General features: G+C 35.5%; 1 protein-coding gene across 13 annotated transcripts in view; it reads left to right on the forward strand.

Annotated features, from left to right (window-relative positions):
* DPH6 (diphthamine biosynthesis 6) overlaps window positions 1-14,966 on the forward strand; it is a 208,811-nt gene that overhangs the window by 55,980 nt on the left and 137,865 nt on the right. For all 13 annotated transcript variants that reach the window (XR_012662249.1, XR_012662251.1, XR_012662253.1 and 10 more), the window contains exon 6: window positions 8,425-8,486. Coding sequence is in view for 7 of the 13 variants with exons in the window: in XM_075103244.1 (XP_074959345.1) it covers window positions 8,425-8,486 (62 nt within the window). In the remaining 6 variants the exon portion in view is untranslated. The remainder of the gene's footprint in view (window positions 1-8,424; window positions 8,487-14,966) is intronic.

Below are 14,966 nucleotides of genomic sequence, written 5' to 3' on the forward strand. Positions count from 1 at the left end.
ACCTCTATGCGTGATGGAGCCCTGCTCTCCTGGGGAGGGCTGAGCACCCGCCTGCCCGTGGGAAGCAGTGAATGAATTCCTTGCTTTGCTTTGCTTGCATGTGCGGCTTTTGCTTTCCCTGTTAAACTGACTTTATCTCAACCCATGAGTTGCCTCACTTTTACTCTTCCGATTGTCTCCCCCAACCCATTGTGGGGGGAGCGAGCGAGGGGCTGTGCAGTGCTTAGTTGCCAGCTGGGGTTTAACCATGACAAATGGAATCTATGACAGTTTTCACAACCTTTGCGTTTGATGATGTTTGGATTTATTACTATGAAAAAGACTTGTTTATCATAATTTGTAATCGAGCATAAAATGACCAATAATATTTTTCCAAGTACTGTCAAATTTTAATGATTGTCTATTCTGTTAAGAATAATGTCTTCTAAAAAATAGCCTTAAACTTTTATTAGAACTATTAGCCCTGAACAAAGTTAAAGTATTATCTTGTATACACATATGATAGCTTTTAATTAATTTTTATTGTGATTTTTTTCAGATTATAAATTTGGTAAATTTATGCCTATCATGTACTTTAGGAAAGATATTGTTATTAGCCTTTTCCCTCTTCTAATCCTTGTTTCCTAGCTAGCACATACTATTGTCATTGAATTTTCAAACAAAGCTTCCAAAGCTTAGTTGGTCCTGTAGAGTTTAAGAGTATTTTTGACACTTTTGCCTTAGGCTTGTTCCCTAATACATTTGTCTGCTACCTTATCTATCTACATCATTCATGTTATTTACAATACAAGAAAAGGCACCACACATGTTTGTTCACGAGACGTTGTATGACAAGACTTACTTAGGAACAATTATGAAACCACAGGAGCCATTTTAGCTCAGGCTCTTTTTTTTTTTTCCTGAGGGAAAAGATTCACATGGGAAAAGATCAACATGAGAAAATTGGAACTGTATGCAAGACCAGAAATCAGTCAAAATTAGCTGGGGATTTAAGAAGAGTACGATGCAAAAGAGATGAGTAAGAGAAAAGAGAACGAGGGATGGACTTTAAGTGATGAAAAGTTTTGATTCAGAGCGTAGCTGAAAGGTTAGAAAAATAAGATAAGAAAATAATCTTTGTATTTGGAATGTTATTTGCCTTGATGCTTGTATATGAGCAACAGATACTTTGTTACCAGTGTAAGATGAGGTTTTAGAAAGAGCTTTTAGTGCATGGGTATAAAGAAATGTTTGAAAATAAAGTGTGTTACAGAAAAATAAATAATGTTTTATAATTGTTTACATAAGTGGATCTAGATACAGGTTAGAGAGATATATGATTCCCTCTCTGCTATTTCTTGAGCCTATAGGTTGGAGATTGGGAAAGATGTCGATATTTTCAGTAGAAACAGATGACAGGAGTTAGAAGGAAGAGCGGGAAAGTGAATGTGCCTGAAAACAGAAAAGTAGTTGAAAGTTGACATTACTGAGTGCGATGCTTCTTAAGGAGGTGTCAGAGACAAAGAGAATTGGAGAGAAATGGCTTAAGAGTGGAAAGATCACTTTGCACTTTGGGGAGATCAAATCATATAAAGAAAAAGTGAAATGGAAGCAGCAGACTAAGAATTAGGCATTTAAAGTGAAAGAGAAAAGGAAGTAAGTGTTCTAGTGAAGGAGACAGAAGAACAGTCAGAGAACTCTGAGCTGAAAAATAGTGGAAGAAAAAGAGCTTAGTAAGTGATGTCCAAAGCAGAAATAATCTTAACAGAATGAAAATCAAGAGGGAGAAGTGGTGTCTTGTTAATACACCTTGTAAGCTTGTTAATACTAGCTGCTCTTTAATGCTTGGTATGATTTTAAGTTATGGATGCACATTCACTGTGCAGACTTCTGTGCTGAAACAGAGCATAAACTCAAACATTTATAGGCATATCTGTGTAGTTAGAACCATAGGTGCTTGCTTTCCAGTTCTCACTGAGTTGAGGGAAAAAGCAGCAGAAAAATGAGAGAATCCCTCACATTGTTTTGATTGTTGGTATTAAGTCAGAGGGAGTGGGAAAGGTCGTCTTTGCTGGCAGGGTGATCCCATCATCTTGATGTCAGAAAGAAAGTTTTTACAGTGAGAACAATTAATCACTAGGATAATCAATCGGACCTCCCCAGATATGTAGTAGAGTCCCCATCACTGGAGGCTTTCAAACGTGACTGGACAGTGTGCTAGATGATCTCATCTAGGCTCCCTTTCCCAGGAAGGGTTGGACCAGATGATCTTTTGAGGTCCCTTCCAACCTGGGCTGCTCTGTGATTCTCTGATTCTGTTAAGTTTTACAAGACTTCTTGTCCTAATCCGATCCTTTATTTCTGCTCTGGCCTTTGCCCTTCAGTAGGTGGTCTACTGATTTCCCCTGTCAGAAGTCGTTGTTGATCCATTTGGAGACTGTGACTTCTTAAAGGTTTACAACATATCTGCATGAGGATGGATTTAATGAAAGTCACACAAATTTTACCACTGGCACCATGACTCTTTCTCTGCTACTGAATCAAATTTCAATCCTTTTCTTCAAAGCTTATAGCCCTAGAACTGTTCAAACCATAGAAATACCAGAATTCTTTAACAGGGACAAAACAGCGCATCCTTTTTTATCCAAATTACGGTGCTGTAATGGTTGAACTCTCTGAATTAAATAGATTAGTAAAAAAATAATGCTCTAAAGTAATTATACTCAAAACATTTCAGTATGCTGAAATTAAAAACACTGAAAACAGATTTATATTAGGGAAGTCATATGTATGTGGCTGAATGAACCGAACCTATAATAACTTTTAAGTCTTGGAATTCTATTGAAAGTCCTGAAAGGAAGTTGACTGGAGAGTGTTTTCAATGAGCTAAACCATTTGCTGTATGGGTCTTGGATTTGATTAAAAACAATTTAATGCTGTTATTACAAGATTCTTCCACGGTCTCTTTTTAAATTATGAACATTTTAGAGTTTAAAAAGTATCTGCTTGAAAATATTGCCTTGTTATTTGAAGAAAAAATACAAAATTTCTTCAAAGATGTATTGAGGTTTCTGTTCCTGAAATGGCAGAACTAAGTTGCTTTGAATCCTAAATGTAACTAGAACACAAATAACTTTGATGTTTAAAAAAAAATCACAAAGGATTACAGATAAAATTGACATTGCTGCTATGAAGAGTTTTAGAGCCTTTTACCTCTTAGAATTCTAAAATGCGATGACATCAAAATAACCTGGTTTAGAAAATATTTTATGAACTTCTGAGAAAGAAGATAAACTGTGATCCTAAGTAAACTGCCCTGGAAACATATACTAGAACCACTTTGGGATTAACATTTTATAACTCTACCCCTTAGCTTGAAAAGAGCTACTATATCTTCAGATTCCATCCCTGTACTATTCCCACACTGGATAAATTACCCCATACGAAAAAGTAAAGGAAAAAAAAAAAATGGGGGGAGTGGGAAAAAAAAGTAGACACATAATCAAGTTGCAAGAGTTTTGCTCTTTTACACAATACATTAGAAGTATATTAACCTCAAATCTTTTAGAGGTGGAGTAATATCCACTATTTATTGAATTTTGCTTTCCATCATTTTTATATGAAAATTAAGCAGCTTTTACAATTTTTTTTATGTTTTGGAAAAGGAAATTCAAGGAATCCATCCAGTTCACCATTGTAATACAGCCTTTCATGTGCGAAAATTACGAGGAAGTTAAGAATCAACTATAAACCTGTCAAGTTATGCTACCAGGCAGAAAGTTCACTTCCCAACTCTTCATAGAAATGAAAGCTAAATATGACACCAGGAATTATTTACTTCAATGCAATTTAAGGTATAAGTTTACAGTGCGTTAGTATCTCTGTGGCAGGTGCACTCCTACATCCTGAAGGGTATCTGACATTCCTGCACTCCTGCAGAGTAAACCTGCTTTCCCAGCTAATACATTTGTGTATGGGCTTTTCCTGTGCCACTGGAAATGTACTCTTTGATTCTGTATCGTTTAAAGAATAGTGCTTAATCCTGCTTCATGAAAATAAGTGATTTTTTGTGGTATACTCAGAAAGAAAAAAAAATAAACACACCTAAAGTTGAGGATTTTACCTTCAAAAATAGTCCTATTCAGTCTGTTCCAATTCTAAGATGGGTGGTTGCATCTATCCTTATACTCTTTTGCCTTCTTTCTATATTTCTGTACCTTAAAGGTCCAACCATCTCCTTGTTAACCCTGCTTTCTTCCTGATAAAAGGAATTGAAAAGAGAGAGAAAGAGACTGGTTTTGGTACCAGAAAACTTACATCTTTTATGGCCTCTTTTCTTATTCAAATATCTAAATAACTCTGGTTTTGGTGAGCAGCTGATTAGGATCTTCCCAGAAACCTTATTGTGCAATTATATTGTCCTCCATCATCAGAAGTTAAGTCTCGGTCGCTGACATTCATAATGATGACAGTTACTAGTCTTCTCAACAATGAACTCAGAAAAAAGAAGGAAACTTTAAGTTGCTGTAACTTTAAAACAAGTTCCAATTTTGTCTCCAAAAGTCTATGCTAATTCTATGTACATGAAATTTCAAGATTGATAATAGGTAGTGATTTTGGATATTTGTTTTTAACTTTATTTTATGGAAGAAGTCAGAGAGGAATAAGATGTACTTTTTGAATGGTAACGTTGGTTAGTCAGGGAAGGACAGAGGTTTTTCCCTATATTATCACCAGATAACCGTAACTCTCATTTTACTGGTGTGTGTGTGTGTGTGGTAGTGATTCTTTCACAATGTGTTTGTGTATTATGGGTTAGAGTTTGGTTCACTGTAGCTTTCAGAGAACTTTATGTACCACCATTTCTTAAAACAAATAATTATGATATATTTTTATTTATTCAGCATTTTTCTAAGAGGCGAAAATAAAATTGTTTATGTTAAAAGTCTTTCTTAAAAACCAAGACTATTTTTAAATGCTGAACATGTATAAAACCTGTTCTTGTTAGTAAGATGAGACTCTAGAATGGGAATTTTATTAGCTGAATGTAATGCCATGAAAATGGAACTTGATTTTCTAATGGTCTTGATAAATGCAAGTGATATCAGGTAGTTACCCCTCAGGTGAGGGCTTTATGCTACACTAATACATGTGTACAAAGTGAACCATTTAAAATACAGTTCTTTTGCATAACTTAACAGTAGTGAAATGCCTTTTAGTAATGTTCTTTGGTACATTTTTTTCACTACAGAGCAAAGCCCTGCATTTCTGCCCCGGTCTTTTGAAATTGCTGCAGTGCTCTACAGCACCTGTCTTGTGGCTGTGTGCAAGAGAGCTCTGCAACCATTGTGATATCTGCAGGAAGGAGTTCTGCTCCTGTCGGTGGATTTATCAGGAATTACAGATGGAGTAGAAATTATTTTGAAGTGATTATACCGTTTGCGCTATCACGTACTGATTTTACAGTAAAACTAGGCCACAAAACTGGAGATGAGAGCACAATTTGTTTTACCGAACACTGTTAAAAACAGCATTATCAAATCTTTCGAGATGCTTCTGTCGTCATGTACCGGTCTATCTCAAAGAAATAAAGCCCCACTTGCTCTCTTGACAGCACATAATAAATTGACTGATGTAGTTCAGTTGGGGAGTTAAAAATGAATTGAAAATAATGGGGCATAACATTCTAGGGTTAACATTTATTCATAGACGATGCAATTAAATAAAACAGGCATTAACTTCAAGGTCAGTCAGTAAAGTAATAAAAGTGAATATTTTAATTGAATTGTAATTGCTTCCCATTGATACATGCAAGTTAAGTAAAATGGATGTCAGTGCTGCAAATTATAGTTCCCTTCCTAATTAATTTCTTAATTCTACATACAGTCATCCAGGCCCTGGACCTTGCTGTTGGTTTATCCACCCATCCAGCTTTCTTCACATCGAGTTTCATGAAGGAAAAGTCTGGAGGATGTGGTTAAATGGAATGTACTAAGAATTTACAATACATTGTTTTTCTTTTTAGCCTAAGTAATTTTAAGAATTGAATCAATGTACTGCTTTGTTTAAAGAAAAGCATACCAAGTAGAAGTATAGTTTTATATTAACTGTTCTGTAAGTATGGTTATAGATACTTTATTATACTGGTAGTAGCAGTAGACATGCAGCTTCATCTATACATGCATATCATTAGAGATTTGAGACGTGGATTATGGGTTCTGCAAATTACAGGTTACATTGGTTCTTGGTGCCTTTAACAGACAGTCTCGTCTCTATTCACTCACAATACAAACCTACGGGAAACTAAAGGAAATAATGTTTTTCCAAAGAAAGACAAGCTATCCAAAAATGGAATTCTACGCAGAAACAGAAAGGGTTCATTGCACTTTCACAGATTTCTTTCATGTAGGTGTGGGTTATTACTAAAGAGTTTACCCATAGTGTATACACAGTCAACGTATTTGTATTTTTGTATACTATTTCTGTAATAGTTTCTTTTAAATTATTCTTTTGTGTTCATTGGGGGGCAAAACAGTAGGTATAACCTTCTTAATATTGGAGAGAGGCTGTGAAAGAAATAATGCATTAGTGTGTCTGGTTCTGACGACTTTTTCCCTTCACACACGTTTGCAATGTGTCCCTTGGTTTAAATTTGGAAACCAATTTGTTTTTACCAAGGAGAGGGGTTGTGCTTCTTAGAACAGTAATTGTGTTAATGGAGAATGTTAATGTAAGTGTGTGAAATGAGTACTGTAATGTTTCTTGTTATTATTCGTTTATTTTAAGAAAAAATGCTAGTTTAGCTTACTACCTATCCCATTAAAATCAAGGACATAATGCTAAGCTGGTGTAAGTTGGAAGACATCACCGGAATCACTGGAGTTCTTGAAATAAAATGAAGATGTTTCAAAATTATTTCCACAAGCATAACTTACCATTATCTTATATCTAACAGCACACATTTTTAGTCTGTTAATAAAGAGCCATAAACCAATATCAAAAAAGAATAGAGGGAGGAAAAAACTCTCAGTCCTCTTTCACTTCAATTATTAAGCAGTTTTTAAAGTGTTCCCCTGGATAGGGAATTTTTAATGTGCTTTAATGAAATATTTAAAAATTTTATTAATGTTTTGAGATCTCATTCACTCTAACTTGTTTTAGTTTCACAGGAATTTAAATATACCAAGACCATCATTGTAAAAATTAAAAGGCATATCAGCTATTTGAACTCAGCAGCATCTTTATGTAATAGTGTACAATACATTTATATAACAGCTTTCATCATCAATGATCTAAGTGCTTTGCAAGGTACATACTTCAGAAATTGCTTCTAAATGGAGTCATTTTGGTGGCAGCTCTTTAATGATACCCATTATTGTATAAAGCAGTGGAGTAGGAAAAAATAGACAAGTATGGCGATCAGTACCAAAAAACCCCAAACCACAATAATTAAGAGTAGTAAAAAAAATGTGATCACTGAAAATCTTCCAGCGTTCCTTCACTTTCTGAAGTCATCATTTTGGTTTTTCTCATTTACTTTGAATGTTAATACCTTTTGAACAATTCGTATCAAATCCAACTAGGATATTTATTTGGTTGAGGAAGGTTTCAGTTCTTGAAACAGTTGTTCTTGGGTGATTTTTGTCTCAGCACTGATTTCTGCCAATTATTTGATTTATTCCTGAGAAGTGACCATTTAACAGCCATGAGTTGGCAAAACTCATAAAGTCAAAAAGGTGAAACGAGCACAGAGGGGCAAGTCAAAAGGAATTATCAAATGTTAATTGGACTTAATTTTTTTACCAAGAAAAATAAATCAAAATGTAGATATCATACAGCGTATTTTGTGATGGATCAAAAAGTACAACATTCAAGACATTCTGTAAGTCTGAGTTTTCTTTATATCTCCATCCTTTTTAATTCTTACTTCTTTTCTGTGGGTCACACACACACAGAGAATGTGATTTAGCAAAAAAGCTTTTGTTGCAGAAAAGAGTCTGTGTCCCTTCCAGTGATTTGCAGGAACTATAAAAAAATTAGCTTGAATTTTAATTTAATAGGTATCTACACAGGTAACTTCTGACTCAATGAGGCAATTTCTGTGTAGTATTTTTATTACCATGGACCCTTGTGTTTACTTCACTGGTTAGTGAAATTTCTAAGAAAGGAAAACAGCAGCTTTTCCAGTTGACATGCAGTAATTGGCCTTATTTTTCCACAAACATGGAAACCAGTTGCCCAGAGGGGATAAGAGAAAATTCTGACTAAGTGTGTTTTTAGAATAGAAATTATTTTCGATACAGTGTGACTAGTTTCTAAGGGAGACGTGGCTGTATTAAAAAAAAACTGAACACAAACCCACAAACAAATAAACCAGAAGAAAAAAAAACTTTCTTGATGTCATAACAGTCTCAAAAAGTATTTTTACCCTTCTCTTTTTTGCAGGTTTAGATCCAGATAAGCATCTAGGGAAAACTCTGGATCAAATGGAGCCTTATCTTTTGGAGGTGCGTATTACTTAAAGGATACTCATACAAGTCAAGTTGCAATTAAAAAGTAACATAGGCAGAAATTCAGTAAAATTAGCTTAATAAAAAATTACTTAGTTACTTTCAGAAATTAGGTACTAACCCAAGACTTATCTTTGTACATAGAATATAAGCTTCTGCTATGCACTTTCAATATGAAAAACATTCTTTCTGGAGGTAGTTCACAAATGGTGCTAGTGCCGTTAGAACAAACAAAAGGCAAGAAACGTCCATATTAAGGGAGCTGTAACTCCTATATCATATAAACTCCTATGTTTATATGATAAAGCTAAGTAATTGCATGGAAGTTAGAGACTTTCACAGCAAGGAATGGTAGTGGCAAAATCGTAAGTGATACAAAACTCCCCCACAGATATCCCCATCTGAAGGTTTCCTACCATTTTTACACAGTCAGACTACATACAGCAGGACCTTTCAAAAATGGAATAAGAGGTTTATTCCAGAGTATGTACTTAATTCAGTGCAAAGGGTTATGCAGTCCGCAAAGCAGGAAAATGCTTTAGGCAGAGCTAACAGATTTATTTAAAGAAATACTATTTAACTAAGGAAAGAGACCAGATTTTGTACATGAGTCTTCTTTGAGTTTAAGGTAGAAGCATCAAACATCAAGCGAAGAGTGACAGCTCTGAAAGCATGTTTACATATATTTTCTGTGACAAAGCCAATTTACCACAGTTCCTTATCCTCAAGCCTGTTAAAACCCCACAATTATCTGCATGTTCGGCTATTGAGAGAGACTTGCTGTAACTTTTATCAGTGTAAGCTCTCTAAATTTGCGCAAAATGATCTCCTAAAAATACTTTTTGTTGTTAATCTGGATAGTTACTGTTCAGCCTGGCTTTGTAAGCAGTTTTTCTGGAACAATTAAGGGCATTGCAAACTTGGAGAAGGAAAAAGCATTTGTTAGGAACTTTAAAAATCTCTTGCTGCTGAAAGATAGAGAAGTTAAATAGGAATTTTATCTTGAGTTTAATTCGTTTTGTTAGTCATTGACATGGCTGGAGAGAAGAGGATAGATAATAGGTACTTGGCAAAGCTGAAGAGGAAGAATCAAGGTCCGTGACATTCAAATAGTCTTTCTTGAAGGTTTGTTGTTGGTCTGTTCTTAGCCTGAAGTTTGCTGCTTCTGCTTCAGAGCTGGAGAATCTGCCCAGAAACCTTCTCCATCCTTTGCTATAAAATAGTTGATGTAAAAATCCCCTTCATTATCTCTTTTTGTAAGTCCTCCTTCACTTACATCTTTAGATCATCTCAACTACAGCAATGATTCAGGAATACCAGGGGTGGGAAGGAGAGATGCTTTCTCCTGCTCCAGAAAAAGGGAAGGGAAGCAGGGAAATAGTTATCTTCCTAAATACTTGTAGCATGGGTAAAAAAGCAGTGGCAGGGATTATAGTAGGAGTATACAAAAAATAAGTATACATTAACTATATATAAAATATTTGTTCATATTGTTTTATTAGCAGATGTTTTATTTCATGGGGTGATAATAAAGGTAGACTTAAACCAGTAAATAGTTCTAAATCTAGGGATATCAATAAGATCCTAGAATAATTAGAAAAGAGAGTGGATTTATTCTGTCTGAAAAGTATAGATTGGATTTTTACAGGAAAAGGAAGGAAGAGGGAATGGGATCACCCCTTCAAGCATCAGTGAGCTTTTGGATTAGGTAATATAACCTAACTGAACACTGGGCTAACTTTGAATTGGAAGCTGTATTATTAACGTGGCTGTTTGGCTCAACAAATAAGCCCCTGAGAACGAGAGCCCACAAGTTTTAGCTCACCACTTGTGAAGAGGGTTAGACTGCTTCCAGGAGCTTGACTGCAACGTTGGCGTTGCACTGCATGAGCATGCCGGACCGGAGTCTTTGTTGCTCTCAATGTTTGTGTCATAGGCCTGCTCTGACACTGGCATGCTGCATAGTGCAAGAGTAGCCTTACTGTGGAACAGCATTCCTACTGACGCGCGAAGTCGTCTGCTACGTGTACTGTAGAAACGGCTGTGGATTGATAAGTTCCCAGAAAGGTTGTTTGGAAGATCTTTGGTGCCACGAGTAAATAATGGTTGTAATAATGGTTTTAAGGGTATGATAAACGTTTAAGTGATCCTCCCCCAGTGTGTTGGTGCAGATCACTAAAGCAATGTTTCTCTTGGTCAGAGCTGCTTCTTTAGAATCCTAGTAAGTGACGGCTAAGGAAGGGTAAAACTTTGTAATCAGGAAACAATGAGCAATTTAGCGTGGAACAGATTTAACAGAAGCATCAGCTTTAGTGTAATATCATTTCCCTACCGGTCAGTCACATTTGGATGAATTAATATTTATGTGGGACTTGTTAAATAAGCCAAAAGGAGAAAAGTACAGGCCCTGTGTCCACAGAAATCTTCTGTTAGCAAAATTCAGGTTGCAACCTCAGTGGGGCTGCAGACGAGTAGCTGCTCACCTCAGGTGAATCAGTAGTCTTGACTTTCTTTAAAACTGTAGCAGATGGTATTGCAATTTTAGTTATGTTAATAGGGTATATGAAGAAGCATTCTTCTCCATTTGATTTCACCATCATTAATTTTAAAAAGAAAATAATAAACTAAGAAATCCAAAAGTACCTGGTATTTTGGGGAATTAAATGTATTCTTCCTGATGTTTGATGGCTGAAGTGAAGTGATTCTTACTTGGTTTCATGGAAAATCTTACTGTCATGGTTTAATACTTCTTGAAACCCACGTTTGCAGGTTTTATCTTTTGTTCCTACAGCAGTAAGCAAAGCAATGGCTGCATAGCTTAAGGTGTAGAACTAGTAGGGCATTCTGACCCCACTTGGAACTGTGGCCAGGCCATTGTAGGGGAGACTGCACAGCTGGTTATTTGTCCATGTAGCTGTTTCTTGTGCCTGTACATGCTATGAAAGTCAAAGTCAGTCCAAATAAATCGGTTTTTACTGGATACTTAGTTGGCTTTAAGGCCTCATAAAACCAAATCATTAACTATAAACTGAAGAGAAATGCCTAGGTTTATGATGTGAATAATACTCTTTTGCAAACCAATGAAGTCTTCAGCATCAGAGGTTCTGGTAGACAGAACGTGAGAGCAAGGAGGTCACAGTTTTCAGTAAGAAGGAGAGATAAAATTTAATACTCTGACCACACCAAAGCAAACAGCATAATAAATTAATTTTTAACATTGCAAAAACTATGATAGCTTTATATATTCTTGTATTTTTGATTTGTGTTGTATTATTGAAACAGTAATTTCAAATTTCACGACAAATTCGTTGGAATTTGTTGTTCTTGTTGGTTTTTTTGCCAATTTATGCTTTTTCCTATTCTTGTGGGATTTTCCTTTGGGCTCTCTGTTGACATCTATTGTTACCTTACACAGTTGTTCGTTCAGCTAGGCGCAGGGCTGTTTATTACAGCATTTTCCCAATATGGTGTGCAAGTTTGTGAGAATTTTTGCAGTTCTGTTTAAAATGAATTAAACGGTGTTCCACTTGTTTTGTTGAAAACCATGTCATATCTTCATACATTCGGTGCCCAGAAAAATGCCAATGTTGAATGTAAGAGAGTCAGTGATATTGAACCGCAACATGTATGACATGGTGAGTCATCTGGGATTGGTAGGGAGTATCCTGCTTTACGTTTTAGCCTGTACTTACAAAGTTCAGCTTCTCTGATACTACAGCTCAGGTATTAGGACTTACTTAGTTCTTTTTATACTAAAAGTTTCCCTTAAGGAACAGGCAATAAAATAAATGTCACCTTGTATTACTGTAATGTGCCTATTATAATTAGTCTTTTGGACGTATAAGAAATAAGCTTGAAGTAATAATTTTCTTTTCAGAAAAAAAATCTCTTGTTGAGACATTATAAGAGGCGTGTCAATGTTAATAGGGGAAAACAACAACAACAAAAAAGGAAAATCAAACAATAAACAAAACCAAAACAAAAAAACCCAACACCAACACAACAAACCCACAGCTCAGCCCTCATTTCAACCATGGAATTATTTAACTTTGGAAAAATATATTGTTACCTAAATTTTCAGTCTTCTGATTTACTTTAGTTTATGTGTACAATAGAAATGATAATAATTACTGACATAAGGGTGAGGTGGTTTTGCTGCTGTAGCAGCAGAAAAATAGAGGAGTATTGAGTGGGAAAAACTTTGATTTAATTTTGCAATTTTTTTTCTGACTTTACATATAGAAGGTTGAACTTATGAGTACAATGATGATCTGCAACCCATCCTTTTATCGGGGTGAATTTTACTGGCCCAGGACATTGGCATTGTGTCAAGGATAGTTCTTGAATTAATGCTTTTTTCTAAATGTTAGGTGTTTGATTAATTATTGGTGAAGGGTTGCTACATAATTGCTAAATTATTAAATTGCTTTCATGTCCCACTCTTCCCTATATACAAGGGGCCCTAGCTTTTTACACTGAAGACTTCGTTGGCAACTTGCCAAATCTCTTGGGCTGCTTACACTCGCCTTAGAATTTATTAATAGAATGGTAACTGCATGGTATGGTTATATTTGTCGGTACTTCTGTCTCTGCTAATAGACAATAAGAAAACGTTTAGTCATTTCTATGCTTGCCTTAGAAGTTGATGAGTACTTCTTGATGTTAAGAGCATTTCTGTAATTATAGAGAATTTACAATTTTTGTTTGGGAACAAAGTCTTGGCTTCATATAGGAAGCACTTGAATTAATATCTTTGATTACTAAACTTAAATGAGAAAGTCGGCTTTAATCCTTGTGTTTCATTCCCAAGGTAGTAAGAGACTGTTCTTTGGGTAAAGTTTGGGCTGATCTTTTATGTACCTTGTGTCTCACTGTGGTTTTGGGTTAAGATTAATTTTACGTAGTCTAGAAGATGTTTTAATCATATATTTCTTTTGGCTTTTGATTTGGACTTGCATTTTTAGTTAAGTCTAATTTGTAAATTTGCTGTTTTCTGGCTCATCTGAACTAGAAGGCAGATTTAGCAATCATAAAATTTAGTTTAGAGTCTAAGCTGTTATATTGTTATGAATGTAACATCCAACTTGCAAAACAAAATAATTGGTCTTCAAAAAACATTAATGTTCTAAATGACTAAAAGGCAAAGTTCTGATGTCATCTATGACATGTAAAAAATATTGCTAACTTCGTTAAATGAACATTAAGAATCTGTACTGTGAGCTGCTGAATATCCTCAGTTCCTGTTGACATTAGTGGGAACTGAAAATCCTTTAGCACCTTGTATAATTGGTGTCAGGAATGATCTTGAAGCCAGTGACATTGAAAATGAGGATTCCCCACAACAAAGATAGGAATAGTCTCACATCTTTTGAGTACGCAATGTTAATTGCCAGTAATTGTTCCAGGCACTGATGTTTACAAGCAGAGCTACCGCTTTTGAAAGTGGCTTGCAAACAGTCACTCCTCGCATTCACTGTGCAAAGGTTACAGTTAGAAAGATCTTTCCTGGTTTTCTCTCTTTCATTTTTTTAAAATATTTTTTTTTAGGTTTTTTTTTTGCATTGGAAGCTATGATGAGAGCAAGAATAAAAGGTTTTGACTAACTGTTTTGTAGGTTGTTCCTACTTATTGCATCAACATATTATTCTTGATGTATTTGTCCTATGGAAACCTTGTTGCCATTGTTGACAAATGGAGTTCTCTTTTATGTCAGGAGTGTAATTTTTTAATGAGCACTTGATTAAAGACTTTCTTCTGTTCTGTTTCTTTAAAAGAGAATGTGAAAGGAAAAATGAAAAATACCTCTCATAACAAGACATTGAAAAATGATTTAATATATGTTCCAAAAGAGATTTAGGTTCTATACCACCAGACAACTAAACGGTCACATGGAGCACTACCAAGTTATTGTTTTCTCAGAGCATTTATACTTTTCTCCAAAATAGAGGCTGAGGAGGATTCAGGCCTTTTGTTTGCCTGCATCATGGGTGGGCGTCTGTTCCTCTAAGGAAAAACGTAAGAGGCTTAAATCAATATGCCCAATAGGAACATTGGTCTTTGCAATGGAGTTGAAGACTGCAGTTCACGTTCTTGTGAACTACTTGAAGCAGAATGTTAATGCTTGCTTAATGTGAAAAAACTTAGACAGGTCTTGGCTTGAAGCAGCTAGTGCTGGGACACTTTGGAAGGTGATATAATCTGCTGATGAGGAGACAGATTTCTGCTGCAGAAAAAGGGAGAGTGTCCCCATGCTCAGGCGTGGTACAGGTGCTTGATTACTACCTATCAGTACAGTACGTAAATACAGAATTACAGTGAACTATTCAGCAGTTGTGCACTCCTTACTCCAGGAAAAGAACCTTTTTTCCTGCTCCACAGCTGCTCATTTATAAAACAGGGAGTAATTAAGATAGTCATGTCTCTTATTTTGAATGTAATGTTTTATTTAGTTACGTGTTTTAGTGGGATATCCAGAGC

The sequence above is a fragment of the Phalacrocorax aristotelis genome, chromosome 9 (assembly GCF_949628215.1).
Source record: "Phalacrocorax aristotelis chromosome 9, bGulAri2.1, whole genome shotgun sequence".
Taxonomy (NCBI): Eukaryota; Metazoa; Chordata; class Aves; order Suliformes; family Phalacrocoracidae; genus Phalacrocorax; species Phalacrocorax aristotelis.